The sequence below is a fragment of the Colletes latitarsis genome, chromosome 10 (assembly GCF_051014445.1).
Source record: "Colletes latitarsis isolate SP2378_abdomen chromosome 10, iyColLati1, whole genome shotgun sequence".
NCBI classification, from domain to species: Eukaryota; Metazoa; Arthropoda; class Insecta; order Hymenoptera; family Colletidae; genus Colletes; species Colletes latitarsis.
In genome coordinates, this window is record NC_135143.1 from 25,100,604 (window position 1) to 25,124,912 (window position 24,309).

The following is a 24,309-nucleotide window of genomic DNA, read 5'->3' on the forward strand; positions in this document are numbered from 1 at the left end:
GCGTCACCCACGATTTAGCTTCGCCCCTTTTTTAAACAAAATAATTACTTGGCATGACTAATCTAGTTTCTAAGGCTGTAAAAGGGAGATCGATGGAACTTTGATTCCATCTATCTCCCTTCGGGTCTCCACTCGCAGCAACCTCCACGTGGTGAGACCTGGTAATCGGTGTTACCCACGATAAAAAAGCTTTTCTATCGTGGGTAACGCCGAGCTAATGGCTGCAAATTTAGAATTGTTTCTTGATATATAAGAGAAAATTATACTACCTAAAGTTTTGTAAAATTTAAGAGTGTACAGACCTTGAATTACTCTTACAAGGGAGCATATCGAAGCGTCGAACGTCGATTTCCTTCATATTGAAATCGCGAGTTGCCCGCAATAATATTACAAATAAAGTCAAATAAATTGTATATAGAAATTTGATATTATTATGACGTGGACCAGAGGAAAAAAAATCACATGCGACTCACCAATGTTGAAATAATACCCATCTGACCAGTCCATGATGAAGATCCTGCCCAGTGGATGTCATCAGAGAAGTCTGCATAGTCCTGCTAAATTTGTGCATCCAATGATGAGATATAAAAACGCTGTAAAAAAGCAGAAACAATTAGAAACTGTCGTTAAAATTATGGACATTTTTAACTTAATACGAAAGACTCTGCATTAAAAACTAATCACAGGTTTCTTATAATTTGGAAAATTTTAAACTGATAGCAAAATTTGTAAATATCATTTTTTTCTAAACGTTCATAAAAAAATGTAGGATATACTTACATTTTACGCTTGCGAAGCATCGTCCAAAAGTCCGCTTCAATGATGCACTGATTCTAACCGCGGTATCGAGAAATTCTAATTTTCAAAGAATAATTGAAAAAGATATTAAAGACAACAGTCAAGTAACGCGACCGAAAATCAAAATCGACGAACAAGGGAATCTACTGTCGCGAATTATGAAGCAAAGAGCCACGATGCTCTGGAAAACATTTACTACGAAAAAGACACTGGCTCGACCTTCGCGGGTACCTAACCTATAGAGGATACACTACACGAAGCCACTGTGCTTCGAAGAACAACAAATTATCTACGCAAAACCACTCGATTGACCGCATTGCGCTCGGTCACCAAAATTCCTGAAAGAACAACTGAGAAATGAGAAAGTTAATCAAAAATATTAAACAAGCACCGTGTACTTTCCTATTATTCTCTTTACTCTTCCACATTTATCATAGGAAATACTATTTCTTTATTATTGCAAATTAATTATTTAATTTAAAAATATTTAAAGAAAGATTTATAAAGTTTCATCAAAATACAGTAAAATAGATAATTCAAATTTTCTAGCCATATCTACCGACGCCATTAAAATTACGTGACCGTTACAAATATGCATTACATTTATTCTTGTGGACCATCGCCAAATATTCATCTTCAGTAATGCACAGATTCTAATACTGTACTGTCTCGATTCATAAAACACAAACACGATACTCTAGACAAATTACTAGACAAAACTAACATAGATTCTATCGACCGCATTGCGCGCGGTCATCAAAATCTCTGAAAGAAAAAATCTATTAACTAAGTACTCATGTAAAATCGATAAAAAGTTAAAAAATTTATGTACTCACGCCACTTGAATTTCAAATCCTTTCAATTCAGAAGCATTAAGGCGTCGATTGCGTGCCGATACCGTGCTACGTGTTTGAAAACACAAATTTCGATCGGATATATTAATATAAATGTATTATGAAGGGTAATAACAAGGATTAGAAGCTCTTAGAAATAAAATATACTTACCTAATTAGACGTGAAGCTGTAAACGATTTTACCACACCAATTTCCATTCAAAGAATGACGACCACAAAGCACAATAACCGTAAACCGATGCGAATTAATAGGTGGAGGGTGGGGTTAGGTGGTCACGTATTCCAACGTTTCGATTCTCGATGTGTATTTCCGAAAGAAGGAAACATTGATGATACACTTAGGATTTGCGGCTGTAAAATAAATACAGAATAATACCAGTCAATCGATTAATTATTTAGTGATTAATTATTATTTATCGTTATACTTTCGTGACGTCACGATGCAAAGCATCCAGTCATTGGTACTGCTTGAACATCGAATATCGATCTGTCATGCGATACATAAATAACTAGATCGATTGAAATGTAACAATTTTAATTATAGAAACATAAAATGTATAAATATTAACTTTCAATCAAAATTTCAATAAGTTTCTCATATAAATGTTCCTTTTGTGTATAATATATTTTCAAAAGTTATTTGTTTTAATTGTCACTAGATTTACATAAAAATCTATCTTGATTCTGTGTCGATAATGTTGGATTTGACACAGTAATGGTAAAAAATACGAACTGTATGCACTTCAGGCTATTAGTCTATAGTACAGGCATAAACGAAGTATTGAATAGACGTCACAAGTAATACTTTTTTCGTAACACAGAGATTAAGGGCACAGACAATGGCATTATATAGACCTGAAAAGTAATAGCTTTTCGTGCCACACAGATAAGGAATTCGTGCGTCCAGCTCCAAGGTGAAGTCGCGCGGCCGGCAACTGAGAATGTAAACACAGCTGAGCCTTCAAAACATAACAAGTCTACCAAATCACTGAGTGTAGGTTAGTTATGTTAGCAATGGTAAGAATAAAATTATTTCAAAGAAATATTCTACAAGTAGTATTAGTTTTTGTGTATTCTATATTTTTTGTCTGCTACGTCTAAGAAACATAAATCTGACAAACATATTCAATATATTCAACAAAGTCAACAACAATAGTAACTGTAATAATTTTGTCCATTAAAATTGATATGAAAAGAATTAATTAAAATTTCGATCGATCTAGTTACCTATGAATAGCGTAATATATCGATATTTCATCTTTAAGAGACACTATCGAATGTATCGAATGATCGAAAACCGGATGCTGCGCATTGTGACGTCATAAAAGTATAACGATAAATAATCAAGAAACATTAAATAATTAATCGATTGACTGGTATTTTTCGGTATATATTTTACAGCCGCAAATTCTAAGTGTATCATCAGTGTTTCTTTCTTTCAGAAATACACATCGAGAATCGAAACGGACTACGTGACTACCTCACCCCACCCCCCACCCATTAATTCGCAACGGTTGGCGGTTACTGTGCTTCGGGGTCGCCATTCTTTTTATGAAAATTCGTGTGGTAAGATCGTTTACAGCTCCACGTCTAATTAGGTACGTATATTTTATTTCTAAACGCTTCTAATCGCTATTATTACGCTTCGTAATACATTTATATTAATGCATCTGATCGAAATTTGTGTTTTACTTTTGTTACAGTCCGCGATTGCAGTTCAAAGACATGACACGCTACCGGCACGCAATCGACGCCATAATGCTTGGAAGAATTTGAAATTCAAGTGGCGTGCGTATATAAATTTTTTATGTTCCTTTATCGACTTTACATACGTGCTTAGTTAATAGATTTTTTTCTTCCAAACATTTTGATGATCGTGCACAATGCGATCGGTAGAATCTGTGTTTGTTCCGTCTAGTAGGTTCAGTCGAGTCAGTGTCCATTGTCCGTTCGTAAATTTTTTCCAGAGCATCGTGGCTCTTTGTGTTTTATGAATCGCGACAGTAAAGTATTAGAGTCAGTGCATCACTGAAGATGAGTGTTTGGCGATGGACCACGAGCAAAATATGTGAGCATCTTCGTACATTGTTAAAAAATTCTTATTGTTAGTTTCAAATTTTGAAAATTATCAGAAACGTTTTTATTAAAACTTAAGTCTCTATAATTTTAAAAACAGAATGTTATATTTTTTGTCTTCTTTTACAGAATCCTGACATCTCATCACTGGATCCAGAATACTTCGATGACTTCGCTGATTTCTACAGGGTAACATCGTCGTCCAGTACATTTGCATTCTACGATTGGTGAGTTGCATGCCAACTTTTATTTCTTCGTAGAAAATGAATATTTTTTTAATATGGAACGGCTGTACTCATTAGTAAAATTAGCGTTGCGCATTATTTAATACGCGATTTTATTAGTGTTACGAAATATGAATATTAAAGTTGCGAACGATGAATATTTTTCGTGTTTTTTTTTCAGAGTAGTGTCACGAATGAAAATTGATAACGGTTTGCTATTAGCGTTGCGATATACGAATTATTCGCGTTTCTTTCTCTAATTAAATTTGCACTTTTTTTACATTAATTGTATAGATCTAATTAGAGTTGCGGATGATTTTTCGTGTTTGTTTTTCAGAGTAGTGTTGCGCGTAAACATTAATTTCGGTTTGCAGTAACGTTGATTTGATCGCGATTGGTTTTAGTTTTCCGATTATTTTTTCGCGTTTGCTTTTCAGAGTAGGGTCCATGAATCACAAAGCAGCTGAGTTAGCTGCATCGGTTGTGATTCTCCGCAGCCTGAAACGGCCGTTCCTAATTTACCATATTTTACTTCTGACGACTAAATTTTCATTTACATTCTTTAATTGATTGATTACTCCAATGAAATTAATCGATTGATACTTAACTCTTGGCCTGTAATTTCATTTCCTATCATAATAAGCACTATGATTGCTTTCTATAGCTTGTTTGTAATGTTGCAAGTAACACCAAAACTTAGAAGCTTAATTCCTTAGATACAAAACTTAAGTAATGTTGGTAAACATAAATATAAAATATGAAAAAGAAAATAGACAATTCATCTAAAGAAGTTATTATTCTTATTCTAAATTCCTCTTTCCAATAAGAATATCAGAAACAGAAACAGAAACAGAAATGGAAAGAAAAGAAATGTACCATATTTTTGGGAGAAATTAATTCAACAAATATTGTAAAACAATCAAATTATGTAGATTGTCTTTTTGTACAATATGTCAATGAAAATTTATTTGGTCATAGATTATTAGAGTATTACAACAATAGCACGCGAGTTTGGGGAAAAAGTTTCGTAGCCGCTTTTGTAGCAACACTTGTGTACAAAGGGTAGATATTTCAATAGGAAATAAATATTCATAGTTGTTATATATTGTAAAGTCACAGTTTAACCATTATATATAAACAAGTATGGAACGAATTTATTAACGACGAAATTCCATGAAAACAATTCAGTTTCAATGCAGACAAATTATGTGACAAAAAATGCAGTATCTCGAAAGTCGCAAATCTTAGTTGAACTGATGAAATATAAAACGTCCTTAACATCTATCTCTAACGCTAATCGCCTAATATATTAACAAGTTATATTGCGTCAATTTAACAGAAAATAGTCTCGGTAGGTTTTCTCAGTCCTCCTCCAATCTGTTTGTCGAAGGAAAAACTTTGCAAACACAACAGAATCGATTTCAGGCATAATTATGTTAGCAGAATTTAGCCTAAGACACTGTTTGTTACAAGTACCTCATGTTTACATAACTAGATAGCTGTTCAGTTTCGAATACACATAATTGTGGTCTTTCAGTCGCTAGTCAATACTTATTCGACGCTCGATGGTTTAGAATCACTGAAGCAAATTGTTGATCGATAGCACAGTATAGTAATCAGCATGATAATGAATATGTCGCGTACTACGTAAGCATATATATTATTTAAAATGATAATATGGTAAATAAATTATAATAATTCAAAGAATTAACTAAATTCACAAATGTGCGCATGTATTAAATTTTGTAGTGATTTGCAGTTCTCTGTTTAATCCCATTCATTTTTTAATACTTTATGGATCAGTCCCGCGCAGGATTGGTCCATATTAGTTGATTGGTTGTGAAATTTTAGTAACTTAATTTTTATTCGACACTGTACAGTATGCTACCATTGAGATGTTAATGGGTGCGTACTGATACATTTTATGGTACTTTATAAATTAAACGAGTTCTACTAACAATGTACTAATGTGGCCCAATTCCACGCTGATGTGTGAATTTAACACTGATAAGCCCATGTATGGCAAGTATTTTAATGTGCCACACATACAATTTTTGTGACTTTATTGGCATTAATATACATAAGGCTGCATATAGCTCCAAAATTATAGTTCACAAAAATATTGACAATAGCAAAACAAAGACTTAATAATAATTAACTGCACTCATCGGATTAACGCTAAGAATAAATAATTAAAATTCAGAAATTATCTTTAACATACTTAGGTAATTGTGTACTTATCTTCTTGCTGCGCAAATGTCTGTTAGACTATTGTCTTATGTTATTTTATGAAGATGATCATGTATACCATGAATGACATTTATAGAAAGTTAGAGAATATTAAACGATTTCTGATTATTTTTTATATTACGATGCTTTGTCTTAGTATCAAAGTTTAAGTTACATCGATCGTTTCTAAGTTTGAAAGTTTCTTCTTTGCTTAATAATATTATAATTGGACCATGATTTTCTATATGAAATTAAAGTTTCGGTTCTTACTTTCGAATATCAACATTTGTCCGGTCTACGCTTACACAAATAATTTGTTTAAACCAATTGCCGTATATTCTTTTCAATGCTCAATGTAATCCCCTTTAAGTCAATCTAATCAGACAATAAAATATCAAAGTTCATTGAGAGAACATTTCTCTGTTTGATTATAAATATGTTGCTTTGTGAAAAAATGGTTATGTATTACGTTTGATATATGAACTTCATTAATAGGAAAATATATTAAGTGAATATTTTGTAGAACAAACAACTGAAAGAGCTACAAACACCTTATTAAGTAATTGAACTACTAGCCATTAAGGATACAATCATAGAAAAATTATACTTCTTAACATATTTTCCGTATTAATAAAGTTGATATTCTGTTAGTTACAAATTAGCGACAGTTCCTTATCATTGAACACAAGATATGTGAACAGAATTTTTCTAGAGCAAATGAGGCCGATAGTTACCTATGTTACGATATTACCGGTATGCGACAAAATGATAGCACATCCTGAAAATATACTACTTTTTAAATTCAAAAACAATATTTTACTATGTTTTATATATTTAGAGTGTAATAAATTATTTTAGTACATTTACAAAAATAACAAAAGTTTTTATTTTATAATATTAATATGATTAAATAAAACCTTCTATTATTTTTGTAAATGTACTAAAATAATTTATTACATTCATTAATATATGTTAGATTGTTCGTATTAGATAGTGGTTTTAATATGAAATATAATAAAATTTGTAATTTTCTCGGGTTTATAAAAAATGGATTTACTGTTTTCCATGGGTCCTAAAACTTAGTCTGACATCGACGCATTCGTTTCTACATTTTGTATCGGATTTTTATTAATTCACCTTGCGATGATGGTCGCATTCGAGCATTCCTACAATCGATCATATCTACCACATGATTTTTTACCAATTTTTCGTTATCAAATCGCATTGTTAAAGATCCCTGAGTATGAAGCGTCAATGATTAAGACACCGAGGAAAAATAAATTGTTATCAAGAGCGTTGTGCTACAGTTTTAGAAAGTTGGTAAATAAAATTCGCTCCTGTTGGAACGATGAATTTTTTAAGGCGGCCTTCAAAAATATAATATACATATACCGTTTCTCTCTTAACTGAACTTTGTCGCTTGTATTTGCGATTACAAAAATTAACATCTCACGAATCGTGAGACCGTGTTATACTCCATATTTCACGTTTAACATGTTTCCATTTCTTCCGTCGATGCTCCGAAGCAAGGCCGAACACGAGATCATCGAACAAGATCACGGGTATGAGCTGCGCCAGTTTAGAATGGTTTACTTACAATACGATCGCGACAATGATATAGAATTAGGTTAAGAGGTTTTTAGAGATTTGTCCGCGTGTGCTAATGTAAGCGAACCTACTAGGGACACCAGCGTACGGTCCAACCATGTTACTGGGTTTGGATATAAAAGACCTCCTTCGTAGAATCCCAAGTGACCTCCATGAGCCAATTCTATGTACAAAGTGTTAGGGTGTTTTTCTGAAATAGAAAACGATAGTCAATATACAAAATAATTAATGACGAACTGAACAGTTTCTAAAATTCAAGACTTCCGAGAGAAGTTTACAAATTGCTTTAGACTACATTTTCGAACGAAACTTAGTTAACGAATTTAATTTTGCTTTAATCACATTGCATTAACATCTTTAATGTTTCATACCGACGACAAGTGCTAGGGTATAAAATTTTAATCTATCCGCGCAAATACCATCGCAATTATTACTGATATCGATAAACGTTTCAGATAAAATTAATTGGGTTTTCCAAACGATACCAAATGGAGATCATGACTCGGTCATAGATAACAGTTTACGCATGTTTTTTTTTATTGTAACTTCAGAAAACACGACAATGGCATTGAATTAATATTAGTCATTCAGTGCAGGACCGTGACAAGACAAGGGTAAAAGGGGAATGTGCCCCTGGTGTGCTTACAGAGGCCTTTAAAATTAAAAAAAAAATATAATTAACAACATTAACACCTTACCGTCCGCATAATTCACATAAGAAACTCTGCATATGAAAGCAGGAAAACAGCATACATTGTTAACTTCTTAAAAATGATACTCAAATGAATGTAATAGTTGTATATGTATATCATACATATTTATGTACCTACCCCAAAGGCGATGTGATGGCCTTTCTGAAAGTCTGCTTATCTGAACTATTTATTGATGTTACTAATAATAATGTCAATAATATTTGTACAGGTCAATCAATGTGGCATGCCATATATATAAATATTATACTCACAATTAAAAAAAGATCTTATCGTGCTATCGTAATATATTTGAAAGAAATCTTATAAGTTTTAATTAACTACTGCGTGTCGTAACGATTTACTTTCTACATTAATTTCGTGTAATTAAATTCAGTAGTATTACAATATAATGCACTACTACAGTACCCTGGAACTGTTCGTAACTATACATAAAAAGGAAAACTATTTATACTTACTGGCATGCTCTTTGATTGGTTCCAGCAACATTTCAGGTACAATGGGGTCATCCAGTGCATTAATAAATACCATAGGCGTTGCAATGTTCTCAAGATAAAAAATAGAGCTACTCCATTTGTACATTTCCGTCACAGATCTGAAGTTATGCACCTGAACAGTTGACAAGGATATAAAATGCGTAATTTTTTCTTCGCGTTCAAATTTCATAAAGTACACAATAGGTTCATTATGATATACTTTACCTTTCTCGTGTACGCTTCGTCGAGTTCCGGCAGTGTCGCTGCGGAAATGATGTCTCGTTCATTCAAATTATGCCTCTGTTTAATTTCCTCGGATAGTAATATATTCTTATGCTTGAGGATAATATTCTTCACCGACTCCGACATTATGTAGAGGTAAAAACGTCGGAAGTTTTGCCAGTTAAGTAGGAACTTCGTACCTCTGAACAGAGATCATTCATGAATATCATTTACAAATGAGCTATACCGGCTACACAAGGCGAGATATCTAAAACAGGCTATCTGAATAATTTTCCTATTTGTAGCGGTAGAAAAAAATACATTAAACCGATCTTGCTTGGTTCTAACCATTGTTAAATTATTATTTATGTGACCTGTTTTAGGTAATTCACTCTGTATACACCACATACAGAGTATGAAATATAATGTATATATATATTTACTCGAGTGCATTATATCCTTGACAAATCGATATGCCTCCGATAATATTGGGTAATTTATTCGTGCCTCGTTCTCCCAAATACTTGGTTACCAGGTTACCGCCTAAGCTAAACCCGATGCAAATTATTTTTGTATTGGGGTGCTTCTCTATCAGGCTCTGTATCATCACGTTGTAGTCGTCAGTGTGTCCTGTAAAGTTTAGATTGGGTAGAAAGTTAATCATAAATTCAATTAACGTTTCGGTCGTAAAGCTAAGACGAGATCCTTCGGATATTAATATCGCTTGAGGGTCTTGGATGCAAATTGTATCATTCCTGAATACCAACCAATGGAGTCATTTAGGCATATACATATTTCAATCTGAGTGACCAAGATAACATTACTATCCGAGATGTATTTTAAAATAATAATTCTTTCAAATCGTACATTCCATGAACACGCAATATATTTCTCATCAACATTAATCGAGTTATTATGTGACAACGCCGGGCAATATCAGGTTTTCAAGTGTTTTCGTATCTCGAGTATCAATAATATACAATGTAAAAGATAACCACTGGGGAATGAGTACTTTCAACGCCTGGAAACACTAATCCAACTATTCTTAGAAAACAGTTTCAATCGCGAAGCACGTTCTAGCTTCTTGTTTAATAATATTTAATGTGTACTGTATTTGTGGATACTAGGAGGGAGGGCAAACCTAAGGCTGGGGCGGTATATAGTTTAACCACGCCACTGGTTGAATCAAGATGGATTGATCGTTCAGAGTCGCTTAGGAATTATCTCCAACATATCGGGGGTGAGGGAGGGGGAGGGGGGCACCAAGCTTGACAACCGAATATAAATAATTATGCATACAATTACATTCCACTTTATTATGATCTTTATTTACGTACCGTAAGTAAATATTCGTGGCGCGGTGACTTTCACGCTGGAAAGAACTCCGATGTGGTTAAGTACAGCGCATCGGTATCCATGGCACTGCACAAAGTGCACGAAAGTTCTGATGTAAACGCTTTCGGAACTGTTGCAGATCCCAGGGCAAATGGCAATCGTAATATCATCTGTGGGAAAACGTGCGCGTTTGTATTATGATAAACGAATGTAAATAGGCGTGCCTGTTTACTTCTTATTTTATACACAGTCATTTCCCTTTGATGTCGACGAAATTCCACGAGGAATTCGCCGAACAATCAATCGCGATATTATACTTGTAAGCAATATTCCTTTAACGAAATTCCAACTGTACAGTATCTCATAAATTATTCATTATATCGTATAAAGCATCTGAGGTTTGGAAGTCGTTGTCTCGGTACATTTCCATGCTACAGAATACGTCCATCGAGACTTACATTCCTCGACCGATAGGACCAATCAATGCTTGTTCTTTCAAATCATCGTATCTCGTTGATTACAGAATTGTAATTTGTTGTTTCTCGGTAATTTACATAAATTTATTCCAAATTTTTACACTTTTATCTTTCGATACTTCCTTGACACTGATAGTACGGTTATTCAATTAAGACGAAATCTGCGCTTCATTCAAAAATCTCTTTTGAAATATGTAAATATTTACGTTCATTTAAAATATCATAAATAATCACAAAATCTTCGACTCGATTAGCTCTCAGGCACCTTATATGCTTCACAGTTAGTCTCTATATTCCTTCTACAAATTTGATGAAAGAAAAATGGCCTTTAAAATGTTTTCTACCGTTTCAAAACAATTGTAGATTTGCGGTTCGTGTGGTAGTAGCGAAGTACAAATCGGTCCCCGTGCCAAAACCGGTTTGACGAGTTTGAGAAAAATTCCTAAAGAAACGCCGATTTTTGTTTTATATTCGAGGTTAAAAGTCTCCTTTAATAGAAATAAAATATTACGGGAAGCATTTTTTTTAATTACACGTGTTTCCAAATCCCAGTTTGAGAAACACTGGATTAGAGGTTTCCGCAAATCGTATAGAAGCTAAAGAAATAAACATTCTTTTCATATTTCTTTCGCAACGCATCGTTGCAATACTTCAGTTACGATTGAGAAAACTGACCTTCGTAATCATTCGACAATGGTTGATAAAGATCGTAAGTAAGAGTTGTACTATCCGGAAGTCCGATGTACACTCGTTCCCCAATCGGCCAAGGGCAACGGACGTGCCCAATAACACTATGAATGATAGTCTGTACGTGGCCACTGAAACCCCATAATCTTGTTGGTTTATATCTGAAATGCACGAACAATATTATGCAATATTTCGTAACGTTGCGCAATACAAACTGGCAATATATATTAACTGTTATCAAAGTGAGTACATTCTATATAGGATCGAAACGTTATTGGGTCGAGGTATAAGCAATTACCATTTTTTTATATCGTTCGTATTGCTCTTGAACAAAATTTACGACATAATTTAATCTAAAATATATTCTCTTGATTCGGAATATCATTTTGTATCCTTTATTGGCTTCTAATAAAATCGGGGATACACGAAAAGGTGAAGTGTGAGAAACACTGAGGTAAACAAGTCTTCGTACACCCAATAATGGGGCAAAGTGAATCATATTCAATACGATGTATAGCCTTATCTATTATAAACAGTGTTTCTTTCATGTTTGACCTTGTATGGCCTCAAATATTGCAGGATTATATCGCGTTGAACTGAAACTACATATTTCCATAAGAAAAAACCAAACAGTAAAACGACTTTCACAGTGTAAAAACCATTGTGTCTACTGTATTTAGAGTAAGAAAGCTTCGCATAATAACGATCAAAAAATAATAAATAGGGCAAAGGGGCCCGGCGTGTTTATAACATGTGTGCATTAGTGGGTTAATTATTGCCACGCGTCCCCTAGGGAGGATATCGCGTTTGAAGTAGTTTGAACGCCACGGCCACAGAACAATTAAGTTTTTGACTTGCGATCTAGTTTCACGTTAATGTGCAGATTTCGCTCGAGTCAGGTTAACGCATTGTGTCGTGAAACAGTTGTTCACCGCGTGAAAGTGTGTCTCTCTTTCCGTAAAAATTTCCATGATTTATGCGATAGTAAATATACCCCCACGAGTGGAAAGGAACATCAAACGTCAGTAACAGATTATTAAACCTCTCTTTATAGCAGTGCGCAAAGAGTCAGAGTGGATCAGTGGAGCATAAGCGCGTGAAGGATTACTAACATTAAAATCACGTAAAATACACTTTTACATTAGAAACACGATAGAAACGAACAGTTCGTCGGCCCGACTTTTCCTTACAAAGATTTCCTTTTGTTGGTAACTGGGTTTAAACTTTAGAAGCTACGCTCCATAATTTTTTTTTTTTTAGCCTTTAAATAAACCGTGTTAGGAGACTACGATAACGGGAACAACAAGTGATAAGAAAGGACTATCTTCTGTTTTGTTTCGCGTAAAGTAGACCGGGTGTAAAATTTTACGATTTCTAGACGGCGTACCTCGCGTATTGACGGAGGCCAACTGATTTATGAATTTTCTCTATGCTGATCTGCACATTTTTTTGCGTTCCGAACAATTCGCTTCGCAAGTCACGCATGAAATGATTAATTAATCACCGCACAGAGCGATAAGTAGAAATTGCCACTCGAGTTATCAAGTGATCAAAGTCGAAATTACCGAAATGAAAATGAAATTTTCCGCGGATGTGCTAACAAAATAAATATACTTGTTTCATTTGTGATATTTAGTTACGTTTCTGATTATCTAATAGCAAACTCCTGACTTTCTTTGAACGGTGTATATTTCTTTATTAGAATACTATTATCAAAATACCTTTTAAGAGTAGAATTCATCAAACTGAGTCAATACAGTTTAAACGCATCGTTTTAGATATTTTTATGTTAATTGTTTCCTGTCCGTTATCTTCGGTTTTTAGAGCACTGAAACAAATTGCTTTTAAAATTCTTTTTATTGTTCTAAAATAATTGTATGTCGGTAGCCCGCAGCACGATAGCAACATATAAATTGGCTCGCGGGCCAAAATAGGTTTGACATGTCTGCCTTAGGGCAACAGGTAGATTAAAAATATATCGTAAAACCGTTTCTAGGACATAACACGGAGACTATGTTATGTACATTTGAATAACAAATTTCATTAACATTTTTTTCCATTCTTAAGAGAAGCGTCGAGGCAAGACAATAATACATAGGTCAATGACGTTTTACGAACTTCGATATAGAGTAGTTAAATAAATAAATAAAGTATAGAAATAACCGAAGATTCACTGTAATGTCAAAAATCTGTTACCTAAAATAGTAGTCTGTACGGGAAGTGTTGATGCGTATGACTAGAGTTTCTGACATGCATTCTTAATAAGTCCTTCGTCCGGTTTGTAACTATACACATCTAGGAACTGGTTCAATCGAAGGCTAAATGGTTTGTTCCCTTACGTAGATATTTTTTTATGACATTTGACGTTTTCAAATCGTATAACATTCGCTGAATATTATTAGAATATATATATTAGAATGCATTTTCTTAGATATATTTTATAACCACTACAATTTTGGCAAGCGCGTACCATTAATCATACAGTGAGCGAAATTCGTATAAACGCACCTAAATAAATATGATTTTTATCGCGGGAATATTTTGAAACGTGGATCGCTGCGTTGTCTCGTTGAAATATAAATTCAAAAATGGAATTAATGCTGCATCCAACATGTCGACGTACTTTTCTGGATTTATTTTGCTCTTAATAAAACAAAGTTTTGGTTTTCCGTTTGAAGAAAATGCTCCCCAAATCATTACACGTCCACCATGGAAATTTCTGGATAATTTACTCTGTTTCTTGACTATATAAGTAAGTTAAACAAATTGAAACATAGGAACGTTGACGATTGAAGCCATGTAAACAAAACAAAGCTTTCTGACAATGTTGCCAGTTTTCTACTTTCAAATAAGAGGAAAAATTTGTAAAATTTGAAGTGGGTTTATACGAATTCCGCTCAATGTATCAATTTAAAGCTTATCGTGTGTCTCGTTCGTAATAAAAAAATTCATTCATAATGGTCGTGTAATATTATTATAAAAAATGCATTAACATGCCATCTCGTCTTTAACAAGGTGACGCAACCCTTAACATGGTTTTTGTAGTCGACAAAGAAACTAATTCAAAAGATAAAGTACAATGCATTCTGGATGCGATCTTGATCTTCAGACCACGGAGGAACATTTAACATGTCCGACGTCGATGTGTGCGTTGTGCAACGACACGATGGACGATGTTCGTCCGGAAATTTTCTTGTGTGCAACATTCGCGCTCGTTCATCATCTTTTCATACGCGCCGCAAAGTGATAATCGCGTCGAGTTCCTTCTGCGTTTGTGTACAGTACTTTATATAACCGTGATCGGTTTAGGTTCAAAGATCCGAAAAAATGGCGCGCAGTTTTCTCGTTCGAAATGAAGTCCATGATTAGCGCAACGCTCACGAGGCGTTTACAAACAAGGAAAGATAAATTAACGACAACGATAAATCGTCTTGTTTCCAAGTGAAAACAAAAGTAAGGGTGCCATGGTTATAAAATTTTTACTTCGAAGTAAATAAAAAAACTCGAACATCGAGTCGAAACGTATGAATCGGTTATATAAATGTGCTTGTATAATACTGAAAATTCTAGAATATTTTAAAATATATAAAATTTGTAAACTAGCGTGCGGAGTGAAACTCTTCGTTGTGCACTCTTAGGCACTAGAAAAAAGTGAAATTTATCATTTCTCATGAATATTCAATTTACAATGCGATCTGCAAGCTCTTGGAACTTCCTACAAATCGATGGAAAACATTTCTACGGTGACGACGACGACAAGAAAATTTAACGATTATTTATGCATAAAGTAATAACACTAGTTTTTAATTATGAACGGTATCGCCAGTATCGCTCCGGACGTTTCCTTGACTCGGTTTACGCTCGATGTAAACGTAGACTTTTGTATCTTTCATATGCTCTTACAGCACCTATAGCCATTCACAGTCATGGTCAGGGCACAATCGATCAAAAGTGAACATTCAGCTTGTTTTTCCTTTTGCGCTGCGTTACGGTAATGGATCACGTGACATTTCCGTTGCATTCCATAACCGCCGTCCGATAGAATTGGGGGGGGAAAAGGAATAACCCAGTACTCGTACAAATAAATAAATTGTAAAGCTAGACATAGTATATGTAATTTTAAAACTTCTTCCATGATCGTACAAATAAAAAATTTGATCTATTTAAAATAGAAAGAAAATAAACTTTGATTAATCGCAGCTTCTCTGTCGGGTAGTTATTTGTTTGGCAAAGTTTCATTTTCGCAATGGCTTTCGATTGTCGCAAAATGATAAGTTACGCGACAACGACTGGTTGAATGTGACTCTACTACGCCACGTGCAATTAGAAAAAGGGATTTCATTCTTTTTGCGGAAGTAAAAGCGAAAGCATCGAGATTGCTAGGAAATGATCGCTCGCTAAATACAGGAAGTCTCTTTATGGAATCGTATTAGCTAAATTGTCAGTAATTATTCAATATCGATACGCGTGACGTTAATGAATGCGTGAGAAGGGTTATGCACTTAAGATAACAATGTCTAGAAAAGTGTAGAAATTAAAATCTCGAGTACCGTCTACGAAACAGCTATAAAAAATCGATATTAGCAAACGAGCATGAGTCAGACACCTTAGGTTGTATTTGTCACATTGAAAGATAACGTAAATGTTAGTCACTATCTTTCGATAACCATGATGCAGGCTTGTACAGTGAGGTCATAGCCAAGAACAGAACAAATCATTATGCAATTCCCGAAATGGAAGAATAATGTCGATGATAGGTTGGCTATCTTTTCCAATCTGTATCGTTTGTTGATCGCGTGAAGTATGACGAAAAATGTACCCTTTTAAACGAATACCTTTTGGAATGAAAACACAAGGTGATTTATAAAGATAAGAAATAATAATAATAATATTTATCATAGACAAGTGAGTAGTGTGATCGTAAACTAGCATTTAAAGTGATAGCAAACGAATGTGACCAATTAAACTCGCCGTGGAAGTCTATTTTGAAGACACGTCTTTTTCGAAAGAATGCCCTAATTTGAACTCAATCTCTTCTTTTATATTTTATAAAAAAGAAATATAAAAATTATTTTATAAATTTTGTTTAATATACGCTTTACTGTCATTGATACTTCAAACTACAGATTAATTCGCAACAGTTCTTACAAATAATTATATTATAAATTACCTGACATTTTTCAGAATGGTTTACCATATATGTATCGCGTTCGACTATTCGTGCAAAAGATAAAACACAACGTAAACATTACATTGAGGTATTTGAAGATTCGTTGTACGCTCCGTCGCATTGACAATTGCATTTTTCACGTCGCATATCTCGAGACGAATTTAGAAAGACTGATAGGGTTACTAACGTCTACTAGTGAAAACTAGATCACACCCATGCGATCATTATACGCCTTTCGATCGTTTCTGGCAGTTTTCACGGATACTATCGATTTTCGACAAAACGTTTCCCAACACCGTTTTCGTCGTAAGAAACAAAAAGTGTATAACGCGTACGAGTTATCGATCGACGAAAGGCTGTCGCTTTTACGCGCAGTTAAGTAAAATTTATCTATAGATAGGTACGTACAAAAAATATCCGGCGTCCTGGAGCGACCTAACCTCACTTTCGTTCTCTCGGCGTAATACAAAAGAAGGGATTTACACGTATCTGTAATATGCGTATGGTCGAAGAAACAAATGTAAAAGAAAACGGAAACTTACGGTTCTACAATGACCGGTGCGATCTTAAGAATCGTGGTGAAAAACGTTTGATCCTGACAAACGATCAACGGCTTCTGCGGTGCACTGTTTACGTTTAATATCCTGAACAGGATGCATAGGATCACGGCGAACACGGCGAGAAGCGCCGTAGACATTTTTCCTTGCGTCTCGTCGGTCGAGACGGATTCTCTATTTTATTCGCGTGTCTCTTACGGTGCTAAGATCACGGGAATCGATGTGCGAAAAGAAGCGTAGAACTGTACCGAGCGACATGCACTCGGGAATTACGAAGGGGCTCCGATTACCTCTCACCCGTGCACGGAAACAAGATACTCGTGACTGGGACAGTACACGACTGTTTCGCGTTTGTTTTACCGGCACTTCTTAACGGTCGATTTGCGCGTGCCTATCAATAGTTAAGTTCGCGAAACCTCCATCTGTCCGCGCTGCTCGAAATTTCAATACAAATGGAGAGAGAAAGAGGGACGAAGAAAAGGAGGGGGAAAGAAAAAGAGAGAGAGGGAGAGAGAGGGAGGGAGAATATGGGCACACGATTAGAGGTGAAATTTTTAGATGACCATGTCTCGAATACAGGCCACGAAAGAGTCCATGGGGCAGTAGATATATTTATAACGTTTCTTTCTTTCGCATACGCAAAGAGCCCTACTCTCTCACGTTCGCCTCTCAATTTTAATGTACAGCTGCGTGTAAATTTATTTCACGATTACCAGTTCCACAATTGTGCGCATTAAAAAAGAAAAATGGTTAATAGCCGAACGATTCCTTAATTATACCTGTTACGTTAGTCACTGTCCTTTGTATTGTTTACGCAATTAATTAACACGAAGGTCAGGAATATAATTGAACGAAGTCGATCGCAATTTCGAGGCAAAGCATTTCCATGCGCTTTTCAAATCGGGACACGTTCGAATCTACCTCGAGGTTACGGATTCCTCGGGAAAGAAATCAGAAATACGTATGTCGTGTCCCTGTGTCAGTGACCTGTAATTTCACGCGAGTATTTCGAAAGAATGCTTCAGGATGTTGTTAAGATCAAGGCCATTCGATCTATTCGCGTAATCGACATTTCGATAGTTGCTCGATTTGAAAACGAGTTTCTACAGATCGAACGAGCGACTTTAAAGTCTACTCCGACCCAATTTTTAAGACAACGCCGTACACGAAGATCGTTGATCAATTTAAATATATACTTGAACGCGTTTCATATATTTAGAAATACTATAAGATAGTTACGGTTCGTGTTTTCATTTATAACGCGTATAGTAGATATTTCTAGTGAAATCTGTGAAGTTTGATTGTTTCGATCCACAACGAAAGTTCTTTCGTTTATCATAATTGCATTACGCCCTAGTAATGGAAGGGTTCGTAGAAAAACTGGGACTTCGAACTTTAATTTAATTCTGACTAAAGTATACCGTGTCGTATCGTAGAAATACTTGCGTGCATATTTATCTTCTAATTTTCCATTAGATAACTTATATTCCTTCTTGCGAGAAATAGAACTGAAATTATCGATATAACTTCGAAACGTAGCAACAATTATTGAAATAACCGACTGCGTTAGCAACCACTGCGAATATAAGCGCGATGATATAAGAATTTCACCATTCTTCACGTTCTAAGACAGTTAGAAAGATGCGAGGAAAGGGTAAAAAGAAAAACGCCAAAAATAACGGTAAAAATGGGAAAAACGGTAAAAATAATAACGGCGGTAAAAGCAAGGGAACAAAAAGATCGCGAAAAAGTGGTGGAAGGGCAAAATTTTCGATGGACATCTTCAATGAGGAAGTCATGGAAAATGCTTACTACACTTGTCATAATATTATGGATGTACTAAAATGCAGAGGTTTTCCATGGCCAGAGGCTCAAAAAAAGAAAAAGAAGAAGGGAAGGAAGTGAATGAATATTTCGAATAATTCAGATATTACTAAGACAAGGTACTGGCAACATATATATTTCCATATAATTAGTTGCATTTCAAATATTTTGCAAAAATATATAAACTATGTTTTACATAACTATGTAACTCTGTTGTACATATTTTGGTATTGTGTAATACTTAAATATATAAACATCTTTAATAGCTAATCGTCATCTAAATTTTCTTTCCCCATGGTTTCCATAAGGTGCTTACAGTATTCATCCATGTCAAATTCCGTATGGTTTGCCATAAATGGGCCATTAAATACGCAATGCACTGTTACAGTTTCTGAGTATTCTAGGTCAGGTACCAGCTAAATAAAAACAAATTTCATACACTAGTTAGAAATATACTTGCACGGAATAAAAAGTACGAAATGTATACTAACTTTAGGCGTGAGTAGGAAGTATTGAGAACTGTTTGGTCTTCCTGTCATTTGTACAAGTAAATTAAATATGCGTCTTTCGTTTGCTGCATCCATTCCCTGCAAAGAAACAAGTCATTTAGACATACACAATCATAATTATTTGTAGTGAAAATTACCTGATTAATTTCATCCACACATCGAAAAGGTACTCTTGACAATTCTTGAAGCGAAATCATGTAAATTGCGGTGGTTACAGCTCTTTCTCCACCACTTTGATGATGTCGTGTTAATTCTTGTAATTGGTCGGTATCTCTAAATTTTACCCTAATTTTTACACCATACTGTTCAAAATCCATCTACAAGTATGCATTAATCTCGCAATAGCTTTTTAAATAATAAAAATACGATCTAGCTTTACTTCAAGATGACTCACAGTATTTTCTGCTTGTGCTAATGTAACTTCACCCGCACAACCCATTGCTGCAAAATATGTACTAAAATTTGAATTTATTTTCTCAATAACATTTAACAAAGGTTTTAACCATTCTTCCCGTAATGCTTCCATCTGTTGCGTCGTTGTTTCTGCGTCCTGTGTCTTCTTCTGAACAAAATCTTTCAAATTACGAATTTCTGTTTCCACTTTCTCATATTCGTGCAATATCTAGCATAAAAATATTAATCATCGTATTATCCATTCATTAAATTCAAAACTTACTTAGATATTTATATAATACTAACATTTTCACCATCCGTATCATGCCCCATACAAAAAACTTTTGCTTGTGCAATATTTAATTCTTTATTAATTTCTTCGAGAGTTGGTGGTAATTTATTAAAAACTTTGTTTATTGGCGCGAACGCCTTCTCGGATGGGCTAATACCATTGGTAGTTTCTAATGCATCATCATACATTCTTTGCACTTCATTTTTCATAGATTGCATTTCTGAAGTAAGTCGCCTTACTTTATCTTCCGCTGCTTTAAATTTCTCTCTTAAATCTTGAGATTCATTTACTTTCAATCTTAAGAATTGATTTTGCAATTTTAACGCCAATTCGTCTTGTTGGTTAGTTGTAATATATTTAGAACATTCTTCTAGTTTAACATTATACTTTTCATAAAGGTCCAATTGTTTATTCAATATCACCTAGGAAATTTATATATTTTAATTTTTAAATGAAAACTGATATGCATTTATTATTTTGCTTTGGATAATAGGAAAAGTGTAACCTTTATTTCATTAGTATAAGACTCTTTTATTTGATCAATACTGGTTCGTTCGTTTTCTAAATTTATGAGTTTTTGCTGAACCATAGATATTCTAGATTTCAAAAGTTGTATTTGTTGAAGATCTTGATGAACTTTATTTTTATTAGCCCTATGTTTGTCTAATTCTTTATTTTGTCCGCATATCTGTTCTTCGATTTGTTCTATATTTTTGAAAACGCTACTTTTTCTTTCTCGTAATAATTTTATCTTTTCGTCAATCTTCAATAATTTTGATTGATCTAACACAATAGATAACATTCCTGTACTCAATACCTGTTGCATACTAATCGATTTTTGTCCTGTATATTTTGATGTACTGACCGAATAGATGTTTGTTTCTGAAAATATAAAAGAATATATGCTAGTAATTTTAATTGCTTAGTGAAGCAATACAAACATACATTCATTCTACTTACTGCTAAAATAACAACGTATAGTAGGAGGTATATGATCCATATTATCATCAACAAGAGTAGTTCCTATTGGTATATTGTTTAAATTATACATATTTACTAAATATTTCATGATAGTAGGTGGTGCTTCGATCAGCGATACTAAGTAATGAGTAAAACCAAAGGCTTTAATATTTTCCAAAGGAATAGTTGGTACCATGGAAACCATTTTTGTAGGATCGGAATGTACAGCATTTACTTGTAGTCTCTGCTCGTCTCTTAAATGGTGTAGTAATATGTTCATATCTTGTTTATTTTCACAAACGAATGCAACTAAATCACGAAACGCGATAACATTTTCCAAATACATCGCGTATGAAGCATTTTTTACGTTTATGTTAAGTAATATTGGTTCGTGCACTATTCCAGAGAATTTATCTTGGTTTTCTCTTAACCAGTGCACTGCCTTATAGGTATCGATACTTTTTGTTCTCAGAAGTTCTAATCGTTTAGCTTCGATATTAAGAACTTGCCGTTCCGTTTCTTGAACTATAAATTTAATGTTACTATATAATTCACAATAATTCATAACGCCTTACAGATCAGTCCCAAAGCTAAAAATGAATAGCATGCATTCCCTTTTCCCTTTAACCCATTTAAATTTTAAGACGATCGGTCGCGAGTGCCACTCGAAAAAATAGCCTTTAATTTGATCAACATTATAATTATAATATAATTGTACAATTTTGTATATAGATACATACTGATATATTTTATTATATTTTAATAGTTGCAAAAATGTCTTTAATAACCTATTAATAAGACTCAAATTCGTGCTAGTGCAGACGGGATTCATAAAGTGTTGATGCGAATTATACACCATATTAGAAGTAAAAAATTTACCTCTAATTTCAAAATGTATACGCTCCTCTTCTTGTTTCAATGCCACGTTTTTACTTGTTAACATATTAATAATACCCCTCTGCTCTTCTATTTTGGATACTGTTTCTTGCTGTTGTTTTTTTAAAGTTTCCTCTATAAAACAAATATTTAGAAAATATACAAGTATCTCTCGAGTTACGCGGAAAAAAATTGCGGCAATGCTCGAGTTACGCGGTTTTGGAGCAATTTTATTTAAAAAGAAAATATATATGTAATTATAGATGAATGTTTTTAAATGAAAAAGATAATAGACATTTCACAATAGTTTGTATATATTTCAGAATATTTCATAGACTAATTCTGAGTCTCGACTTACGCGGAACCAATTAACCGCGGATATCTGTTCCACTTTAAAGTATTATAATCTAAATTAAAACGTAAAACTCACCACATCCAATATCTTTCAACATGAGAGACAAATCATTGTCAAGTTTGTGTTTCTGTAGCTTTGCAACATCAATATCATGGTTTCTGGCTTCTTCAATTTGAATTCTCTGCTTGCACTTGTTTTCACAATCTTTGATATTATTTTCACAATCCAAAACATCATCTATCAGCTTCTTCAGTTTTGCAGCTTTCATGTTAACTTTATTATTCTAAAAGTATATGACATTCAAGAAACTGATTTCACTTATAGTTTATTTTTTATTAAAAAGTCTATAAACTCACATTATCCGTTACAGAATTCTGGAGTACTTTAATTTCTGATTTTATCTTTTCTATTAAATCACATGTAGGTTTCATTTCAGCTTCTAAAGATATCATTTCTGTTGCTGCTGCTTCTTTTTTCTCTTTTAGCTAAAAGTATATATAATTATTGGAACATTATAATTTAAAAAATAGTATTGGAGTACTTAAAATTTGTTAAAAAATTTTGTATTCTTACTTTAAGTAGTTCTCTGCGTTTATGATCATACAATATCCATGCCTTTTTCTGTTTCAATCTCACAATTTTATTTTTAATTAATTTCCTTTCTTTTATGCTACTAACATTTTCTTTCATGCCTTCATATATCTGAGTTTTTGATGCTAATAATTTTTGTTTCTGGGCTATCTGTACCTCTAGGTCTTTATGTTCTGATCTGTACTGTATTAACTGTTTGTGACGTTCAATAATCATAGGATCACCAACTGATCTTTCTGTATTTTCCAACAATTCCTGTGCATTCATTTTTGAAAAGTCTTGCACTTTGTCTTGTGGAAGAAATTGACAAAGATTATCTATCTGAAAATGAAAATTACAATAAATTTTAAGCTACATTTATATAAATTATTTTTAAATACCTGAATATCAAAAGTTTTTGTTAAATCTTGTATCTCTTTTATGGTTGATTGTTTTTTATTGAGCAACCATGATGATTTTCCTTGTATATTAAAGTTTCTAGTAATAACAATATCTTTGTTTCCGTCATTCTTAAGATGAATTGTAATTGTTGCGTCTTCACAACCTGCTTTTACATAGTCTGCAATTTGAGTTGCACGCCCAATGGTAGAAAGTTTACCTCCCAATCCAAGAACAATTGCACAAACAATTGTTGATTTTCCAGTGCCATTGGGCCCAATAATTACATTTAAATACCTCCCAGGTTTTAAAACGACTTTATTGTATGTTCTGCAATAAAACAAATAAATATTACATACATACCTATTTAGTGACGTTAAAAAAATTAATACAAAATATTAAGATGTAGTACTGACACAAAGTTTTCTAAGTAAATATAAGTAATTATTCCTTTTTCAATGGAACTGTTACTCATGATGTACTTTTGTATAATGCGTTTAAATGCAATAAAGTTATTTCACGTTAATTCGATACATTTTCAGAGGATTCTCGCGGCCGTTACGCGACGCAATACGAGTTATCATCCTTCCATGAAAAGAAGGCACAGCCGGCACAGCGTGTTTACATCCCCACTCCTGCTGCAATCCGCTGATTGGCTGTCACCGACTTCGTCATGGTTTTCGACCAATACCTGTCAGTCAGCGGACTG

At 33.9% G+C, this 24,309-nt stretch overlaps 3 protein-coding genes across 4 annotated transcripts; 1 reads left to right on the plus strand and 2 right to left on the minus strand.

Moving 5' to 3' along the window:
* Positions 1-5,079: 5,079 nt before the first annotated feature.
* Hydr2 (abhydrolase domain-containing protein 2) lies at positions 5,080-17,760 on the minus strand. Its single transcript, XM_076774006.1, has 7 exons — positions 17,408-17,760; positions 11,684-11,856; positions 10,535-10,702; positions 9,641-9,827; positions 9,201-9,399; positions 8,958-9,108; positions 5,080-7,979 (listed from the first exon to the last, which is right to left on the minus strand). The coding sequence occupies exons 1-7, from the start codon at positions 17,560-17,562 to the stop codon at positions 7,810-7,812; spliced, it is 1,203 nt and encodes a 400-aa protein (XP_076630121.1). The 5' UTR covers positions 17,563-17,760; the 3' UTR covers positions 5,080-7,809.
* A 213-nt stretch (positions 17,761-17,973) lies between these two features.
* Positions 17,974-19,359, plus strand: LOC143346177 (small lysine-rich protein 1). Its single transcript, XM_076774007.1, has one exon. The coding sequence runs from the start codon at positions 19,064-19,066 to the stop codon at positions 19,325-19,327; it is 264 nt and encodes an 87-aa protein (XP_076630122.1). The 5' UTR covers positions 17,974-19,063; the 3' UTR covers positions 19,328-19,359.
* Positions 19,360-19,366: 7 nt separating this feature from the next.
* Smc5 (structural maintenance of chromosomes 5) lies at positions 19,367-24,209 on the minus strand. Of its 2 annotated transcripts, none has more exons than XM_076774005.1 (13): positions 24,017-24,209; positions 23,603-23,930; positions 23,205-23,543; positions 22,988-23,116; positions 22,707-22,914; positions 22,280-22,411; positions 21,401-21,463; positions 20,946-21,322; positions 20,455-20,862; positions 20,150-20,377; positions 19,893-20,072; positions 19,738-19,833; positions 19,367-19,662 (listed from the first exon to the last, which is right to left on the minus strand). In XM_076774005.1, the coding sequence occupies exons 1-13, from the start codon at positions 24,073-24,075 to the stop codon at positions 19,513-19,515; spliced, it is 2,697 nt and encodes an 898-aa protein (XP_076630120.1). In that variant the 5' UTR covers positions 24,076-24,209; the 3' UTR covers positions 19,367-19,512. The 2 variants fall into 2 exon arrangements, with proteins under 2 accessions (XP_076630120.1, XP_076630119.1); XM_076774004.1 differs by having other exon boundaries at positions 21,401-21,925.
* Between the last annotated feature and the right edge of the window lie 100 nt (positions 24,210-24,309).

Coding starts and splice junctions, on each gene's coding strand:
- Hydr2 (XM_076774006.1), bottom strand. CDS start 17,562: ATGTCTACGGCGCTTCTCGCCGTGTTCGCCGTGATCCTATGCATCCTG. Junction 9,109..9,200: donor ACGAAGCGTACACGAGAAAG/GTAAAGTATATC, acceptor TCAACTGTTCAG/GTGCATAACTTCAGATCTGT. Junction 7,980..8,957: donor ACCAATCAAAGAGCATGCCA/GTAAGTATAAAT, acceptor TTTCTATTTCAG/AAAAACACCCTAACACTTTG.
- LOC143346177 (XM_076774007.1), top strand. CDS start 19,064: ATGCGAGGAAAGGGTAAAAAGAAAAACGCCAAAAATAACGGTAAAAAT.
- Smc5 (XM_076774004.1), bottom strand. CDS start 24,075: ATGAGTAACAGTTCCATTGAAAAAGGAATAATTACTTATATTTACTTA. Junction 21,926..22,279: donor TATACATTTTGAAATTAGAG/GTAAATTTTTTA, acceptor TTAAATTTATAG/TTCAAGAAACGGAACGGCAA. Junction 19,834..19,892: donor GTGTGGATGAAATTAATCAG/GTAATTTTCACT, acceptor GTTTCTTTGCAG/GGAATGGATGCAGCAAACGA.